General features: G+C 42.8%; 1 protein-coding gene across 1 annotated transcript; it reads right to left on the minus strand.

The window, feature by feature from the left end:
* Positions 1 to 3,633: 3,633 nt before the first annotated feature.
* Positions 3,634 to 4,551, minus strand: LOC308461713 (olfactory receptor 6X1-like; the record flags this gene model as incomplete). The annotated part of the gene is made up of 1 exon (XM_080978850.1): positions 3,634 to 4,551. One exon carries the CDS (start codon positions 4,549 to 4,551, stop codon positions 3,634 to 3,636), a length of 918 nt encoding a protein of 305 aa, XP_080834976.1.
* Positions 4,552 to 7,985: the final 3,434 nt, after the last annotated feature.

Below are 7,985 nucleotides of genomic sequence, written 5' to 3' on the forward strand. Positions count from 1 at the left end.
AATGGGAAGGCTGCTAGACAGGAAGCAAAACAAGAGACGTAAGGGGTGACAGTTCAACATATTCTGTAGGAATCGGAAGAAGTCTTCAGAAGGGTCATCTTGAGTGATAATGCTGGCGGCTTTGTTAGAGCTATCCAGAGCTATCTGTTTGTTTTTACAATAAATCCTCCTTTTAATTACCTACACTTACTGTGTTATCAAGTTGGGATCCTGGACTCCTGACACTGATTGTCTGACTCCAGGCACTGTGGTTGTCTGCAAAAGATCACACATGGCAGGGTTGATGTTGTCAGCCTTCATGTCACTTTTGCAGAGATCTTTGTAACACAGAGTTGGTCTGCCAATGGGCCTGGTGCCTGAAGCCAGCTCCCTGTGGAGCACATCCTTGGGGATCCTGACATCTTTCATTGTGTGGACATGTAGATGTCCCTAAGACATCTTTGGGGGAAATCTATGGGAGAAATGTTTTCTGGCAAGTGACATTTGGCCAATATAACATGGCCAACATAATGTGTGACAATTGATTGATAGACACCCAGAAATAAATGCTCCAGACCAAAACACTATGCACATGATGCTTTACTGTGCATTCACAAGTTTCAGGTACCCATACAATCTTTGTGGGAAGTTGTAATGCCCGTGGGAATTTACTCATAGCTGTGGCCATACCCTAATGATTTCTTTCGTTTCAAAACAATATTTATCATCATTTGCAGGGAAGACAAATGTCACAGAATTCCATTTTTAAGAAGAGAATTCCGTATTAATGACTATATTGCATGACCTATCCAAACGAAAATAATCTTGTGTGAGACCTCTGAAGAAGAACCCAACCATCCATTTCCAATGATAGACCAATACAATTAATTCAAGCAATTAGAGCCTAATACCCACTTTACTTGCCCAGGAGATTTAATGGCACAATATAATTGCAATTAAGTATTGCTTCATTGCTGCCAGGAGGAGAAAGAGAGGGAGAGGAATTGCAAACATTTCCATCTTAGTGCATAATTGTTTACAAGACATTGGGGGCGGGGGTCCTATAGTAAGAACTGGTTTGGTTGCAACAGATCTCCATCTTAGCTGGCTGCTTCTTGACTCAGCTGGCTTGAGCTGGTCTTAATTACCCAACCCAGGTTCAGGTGAAGGTTCAGTTGAAGATACACAGGTACAACTTGTCATCCTGACTACTTATAAATTCTGCAAAAGGGGTTTCTGGGGGTGTAGCAGAGACAGGACCAAAGGGGTGGTGGGTGGCTTAGGCTGGATCCCAACCTGTTTAGCTTGATCATGTGACCTGACAACCTGGCATTGAACCTTATTTTAAAGGCTTGTTCTACCTTTGTCGGGTGGAGCAGCAGCAGCACCCTTGAGGCTGAACAGGGTTGGGATTTGATGCAACTATACACCAGCTTAATTTACAACAGTTTGCTTTTCACCAACCTTTTCTGCATAGGATAGCTCCCTAAAATTTAATTCAGTGCAGATTGCAAGGTTATTGCTATTTATTTTAGGTCTCCCCAAGTTGAGAGGTTTGATTATGAGCCCGGAGTAATATATTCATTTATTTAAGTGAACTCTGCCCTTCCAACAAACACCCACTTATAAAAAGTACAATATCAAACAGCATGGAAATTTTATGAAATAAGTAAAATATTTCCATTACTCTATATACAAATCCTGCTTGCATCACCCTCCTGTGCATAAACAAAAGGGATAAAGCTGCAAATAGTAAGTCACCATACATGTGATTTAGCAAACCAGCTTAATATGGAAACATACACAGTTTTTCTGTTTTTAGAACAAATTTTCATTCAGTTGCAATTCCTGGTGTCCAGGTACAAGTCTGTGAACATGAATGAACAAAGGGTGGGGTGGGGTGGGCAGCAGGGTGAAAAGGGGACAAGTCTTCTCCATCTTTGATAGTTCTTTTGGGAAGGGAATTTCAACAGATGTCATGTAATCTGCACTAATGCAAGTGTGGAGCCAGTGTTCCTAGGGAGAGCATTCCATTACTGAAGCGGCAATACAGTGGTATCTTGGTTCTCAAACTGAATCCATTCCAGACTTTAAAAAACAACTCATAAAAAGCAATTTAACATGAATTTTGCTATCTTGCGAGACCATTGATCCATAAAATGAAAGCAATTGTAGCAGGAAACCCCCCCCCCCATCATTCAGTTTTTACAAACTTCACACACACTCACACACTACATACGCTACGCTTCTGTTATAAATTCATAGAAAATCAACCATACATAGGATTTGCACTGTTCCACTTTTATTTTACTCCAAGAAGGAAGGACTACAAAATGGGGAAGGTTTGATACAGGACAGCCATAATCCCTTTACCATACCAGCACATCCACAGGAGCCCTGCCCAGTTGCTATGCCAACCCTGATGGTCCCAGACAGAAGACCATCAAGATCACAAAGAACTTGCATATGGGAGTGGATTCAGCATGGACTGGAACAAAGGACAATAATCAGCTCTTCCCTCTGGGGGCAGGAAACTGCAAACTCCCCTCTGTCACCTGGAAAGTACTCATGGGGAGGGGGAAAGGGGGAATCAGCCAGGTGACAGGACACTCAGGGTACCACCACAACTCCTCCCTCAACCCCTCCTTTCTGTGATGTATGTATCTGAGGGGTGGTCTTAGGTTACACCCCTTCTGTGATGTTTGTATGATGTTTCTGGGGGTGGTCGTGATCTAGAGGGTGGCAATTTCAAAAGTCTTTATAATGTCTTGCACACCATTTTTCTTTGTCCTTCCTCTCTCCTGCAAGTGAGGGGAGCACCCTGTTGCAACAGTTCAATAAAGGCCAAGCCTACAGGCTGCTGTTTTGCTCCAAGTAATCCTGGTTGGTGTCTTTGTTTTTGTCCAAGGGAGCCCTCAGATTTTTCCGTTAACACAATAAACAATGTCCTGCAGTCACACAATCAATCAATCAATCAATCAATCAATCAATCTGTAGCTGAACTGGGTTCCGCACAGTCACAAAAACAAAACAAAAAAGCTGCAAAAACAAAAACGCAAAATAAATAGCAAAAACAGACAGACCTCAGTGTAACACTAAAAACGGAAGTGTGGCACTCAAAATGGAGCACGTTCAGCTTCCAAAAAAAGTTCGCAAACCGGAACACTTACTTCCAGGTTTGCAGTGTTGGGGTTCCAAGTTGTTTGAGAACCAAGGCGTTTGAGAACCAATGTACCACTGTACTGAGACTACTCTCTTACCAAGAATATACACATATTTCCCCAATAACCAGCCACCCCACCCCTCATAAGTATATTGTGTGGTTACTAGATGATTCACATGATTCAGACCAGTCATCTCAAGCAAAGAGTCCATACAGAAAGTCCTAGAGTTCAATTTTTCCATCATCTCTTCTCTTGAAAAGGATGGTTGAGTAGAACAGTCATTTCAAAGTCAGTCCCATTTCAAGGAAGGCAGACACAGTCTTATCTTGTGCTTGTGACCATATCAAGGGGGCAGGCAAAGCTGTCCAATCCCCACTGAAAACACCAAGCAAATATGTAAAATATGTTACTACTAAAATCATTCTGGAAATACAGTATCACAGCTGGAAAATATATCACAATACTGCCACCAGCTACTCCCTGCGGCACTTCACTTTGTTATAGCTTTCCACAAGGCAGATTTCACCTCTTTATTCCGTATGGTGTATATGAAAGGGTTCAGCAATGGGGTTAATACCGTGTTGAGGACAGAGACCACTTTGTTGCTGTGGACAGAGGAGTGTGCCGTGGGCTTCAAGTACATGAAGAGAACAGCTCCATAAAATATGGTGACCACCATGAGATGGGAAGCGCAAGTGGAGAAGGCTTTCTGCCGTCCCTTGCTGGAAGGAATCCTCAAAATGGTTGAGATGATGTAGATGTAGGAGACCACAGTGAAGAGAAAGGAACTTGGGATTATGCTGGCTGTCCCCAACAAACCAAGGAATTCAATGAGGCTGGTGTCTGCACAGGCCAATTTCAAAATGGGGCCAACGTCGCAGTAGTAATGGTCAATTGTGTTGCCAGCACAAAATGGCAATTTCAGTATCAAAGCTGCCTGACTGAAGATAACTACAAATCCCAGTGACCAGGAACCCAGTGTCAACAGTAAGCAGAGGTTTTTGGTCATAATTGTGGTGTAATGTAAAGGTTTGCATATGGCAATGTATCTATCAAAGGACATGATGGAGAGGATGAGAAATTCAGTGATGCCAAGGAAGAAGTGGAAGAAGGACTGTACCACGCAACAATGGAGGCAGATAGTGGTCCTGGCTATCAAGAAGGTCTCCAGCATTTTAGGGATGACAGTGGTTGTGTACCAGATCTCAAGGAAAGAAAGATTGCTCAGGAAGAAATACATTGGGGTCTGGAGCTGCTTGCTGACTCTCACGATGATGATGATGAGGCCATTCCCTGCCAAGGTGAGAATGTATATGACAAGGATGAGTACAAACAGTGACAGGTGCCACTGCCGAAGAGTTGGGAAGCCCAGAAGAACGAACTCATGCACTGATGTGTCATTTGCCATATTTGACTCATGTCTTAGGAAGAAAAACGTGTGAATGAACAAATGAACGAGCAAAAGGATTAGGCAATTTTTAAAACTAACAAAAGTACTCCTACAAGAATGCAGATGGAGAGCAAGAAGATGGACACAGAGTTCATTGACATGATTAAGCTCAGTAGATTTTAGCAGGAGCAATCCATATTTATTAAATTTATATAGCACCTTTCATCACAAGATCTCAGAAGGTTGACAGAATAAGATACAAGATAAGACACATGTAAATAATTAAGAAAAAAACAACTAAATAGTAATCCAAGTTTGTTCCAGGGTACAGTTTTTGAGCTTTCAATGGATGAATCTATGGCAGTCATATTCAAAAGAAGTGAATGTGCAGTGTGACATCAAAACATTAATGGTGGGATTCATCCAATGAATTTTGTGAGTGGGAGCCCAGCACAATAGGTTGTTTTCCCCTCCCCTCTCCTCACGAGTCCTCCCCACTATGCCTCAGTCTGAAACTGACTCTGGGAACAGTTCAGACACCCCCCCCCCCCCAGAACAGCACACAAGAGGAGCAGGGGTCATTTTATCTGGCAAACTTATATGCTTGCACAGACTGAACATTTGTAATAGTGTGTTGAATTCTACCCTACCTGCCATTTAAAAATGCCCATGGTGAGTAGAGTAAAAATAACCTGCATTTTGGATTCTTTGAGTTGAAAACCTTGTTGGGAATATGGAGAAGTTATGTATATTGAGGTGGGAGGGTGTGGGAGTTGTATCTTTTGGGAAACATTGAATGAAACATTTTGGGAAAATTGAAGTGCAATAAATATGACAATATTTGGAGATGACTTGCCTGAAACCTTTTGCTAGGTGGAGTCATTTGCAATCTACTGTATGAACTATCCTAGCTGATAGTTTTTCATGTCATCTTGTGAAGGTAAATGACATTGCCCAAACTAGAAAATATCTGAAGTTTTATTGGGTTGGATCCTGGAAAAAGGTTTTAGATGCACCAGTATGGTTGCATGGCTTATTACAAGTAGTATTAGTGTTAATATTAGTATTAGCCCAGGGTAGCAAACAAGAAAACATGTAATTAAAGAAATGCTAAATATCAAAAACCATTAAAAGTTAATCCAAATTTATCTGAATATTCAGCCCCCTCAAGCTGTCAGACATAAAGTTTAAAAGGAAGAACATCCTAAATCTGCCACATGTTCTGTTGGTATTAAAGGGTTAAGAAGCTCTAATCAAGACGCTCTAGTCACTGAGCAGCTGGAGGTCGTTAAGCTTCCAGGAATGTGAGTTTGTATAAATAGTCAGCTCACTCGTGTGTTTGCCCCCTTCCCTTTTCTTTTGGGGCGTGTTTGCTGATATGTGTGATTCTTCACCAGGGTTTTTTGTTTTGTGTAAATAAACCTTTTATTTGAGTTCCAAACCGCTTGCTCCAAGATCCCTTTATTGAAAAGATGCTGACTCTCCAGCCCTTCTTGAGCCGCTGTGCGAAATGCTCTGCTGTAATGGGACATTGTCGCATCGGAAGCGCACTGGACATTTGCTAACCATTAAACTAATTAAAGTTTAATGGGACAGGTTATGGGTGTTTGTACGTCAAGAAGGAGATAAGGAGTGCAGTTCAGAGTGATTTATGAAAGGACTGGAGCGAAGACAGAAGCGGTTGCCGACAACGAAAGCCTTCAAAGCAGCTTGAGTCCTGCAACGTGCCTAGGAAAAGTTTTAAAGAGGCACTGCGCAGTTTGTACTCGCTGGAAGACGTCTTATTCCTCGAGGAGCCACCTCAGCAGCTGGGAGACGGTCTACAGGTGTGTGAGTATCGTTCCTAAGCCCCAGGGAGGATGGCAGAGTCCCAGGAAAGTTTTACTGTCCCGTTTACGCGACTCAATGGGAAAAATTGGCAAGATTGGAAGGCTAGAGTAAGGGTTTGGTTGCAAGCAAAAGAGTTGTGGAGTTGTACTGAAGCACCGCCTTTACAGGCAGCTGCAGACGCGTCTGCAGAAGACAAAGCAGCAGCGGCAGCTTCACAGAAACGCGACAGGAAAGCCCAAGGTCTACTAGTTTTGGCAGTGGGACCAGAGCAAATGCCTTATGTTTCTGAGTTAAAGAACACGCATGAGGTCTGGACGGTTCTGCAGCGGCTAAATTCCAGAAACACTGCGGGGGCCAAGATCCATGCTACAAGATGTTTGTTTGATTTACGTCTCCAACCGGGAGCGTGTGTGAAAGAACATATTGCCAAAATGGTGTCTGCCTTTAATCAACTAAGACAGCTGGGCATTCCTTTCTCTATGGAGCAGCAGTCATACATATTGTTGTCTTCTCTTGATAAAAGCTATGAGACTCTAGCTTTAACTTTGGAAGCTATGCCTTCAACTGAATTAACCCTTGAATACATTTCTTCTCGACTTGCAGATGAACAGGATAAAAGGCAAAGAGAAAGAGGTTTGTCTTCAAAGGGGAGTTATGCTGTGCCTAAGAGTGGGGATGCTGAGTTTGAGAACACAGTAAATGCTTTTGCAGCTAGACACTGTTTTCGCTGTGGTTCCTCTTCCCATTTAATCAGGAATTGTACACGTGAACCTGGTCAAGACAGCACCAAGGCCGTTACCCCTAGTTACCAGACAAGGAGTTCCAGGGGACGTCGAAGAAGAGGAGGAGGTTGTGGCTACTCCCACAGCACACAGCACATGGCTTCAGCAATGGCGTTGATGCAAGGGCGTGGCCAAGGCAGCAATCTACGCTGGTTGATCGACAGTGGTGCATCTCACCACCTGGTGGCGCCATCTAGTGTCCGTTTGCAGAATTGCAGACATTTGCAAACCCTTAAAGTTGTGACAATGGCAGATTCAACTAAACGTTCCTTAGAGACCGTAGGCACAGTGTTTTTGAAGTGTTTGCAAACAGAAATTGATGCCTACGTGCTAAAGGGAATGAAGGGGTGTATTTTGTCTGTGTCAGAACTTGATAGAAATGGGTTTAAAACTGTGTTTGAAAATGGGGTTTGCACTATTTCAAAGAAAAACGTATCTCTTTTGCAGGTGGAATGCAGAGATGGGTTATATTATTTTGAGACAAGTCCAGATGAAGTTGAACAGGTTCATGCTGGTTGTGTGAACTCGCCTACCCATAATTCTTGTGTTCATTTATGGCACCGCCGTTTGGGACATATTAATTTTCAGTATGTTAAAAGGCAACCTGAATTATCAGAAGGGTGCAAATTGAACAAATGTACTAAGTATTTGGATTGTACTGCATGCAAAAGGGCGAAGGTTCATAGATGCAGCTATCCCAGTTCAAATAGGAAATCTGACAAAGTATTCCAACTTGTGCATATGGACCTATGTGGCCCAATGCCTGTTGCTAGCATGGGAGGTTCGAGGTATGCACTGTGTCTCTCGGATGACAAAACAAAGGTTACATGGTTTTTTCCT

The sequence above is a fragment of the Podarcis pityusensis genome (genome assembly GCF_964106645.2).
Source record: "Podarcis pityusensis genome assembly, chromosome: 13".
NCBI lineage: Eukaryota > Metazoa > Chordata > Lepidosauria > Squamata > Lacertidae > Podarcis > Podarcis pityusensis.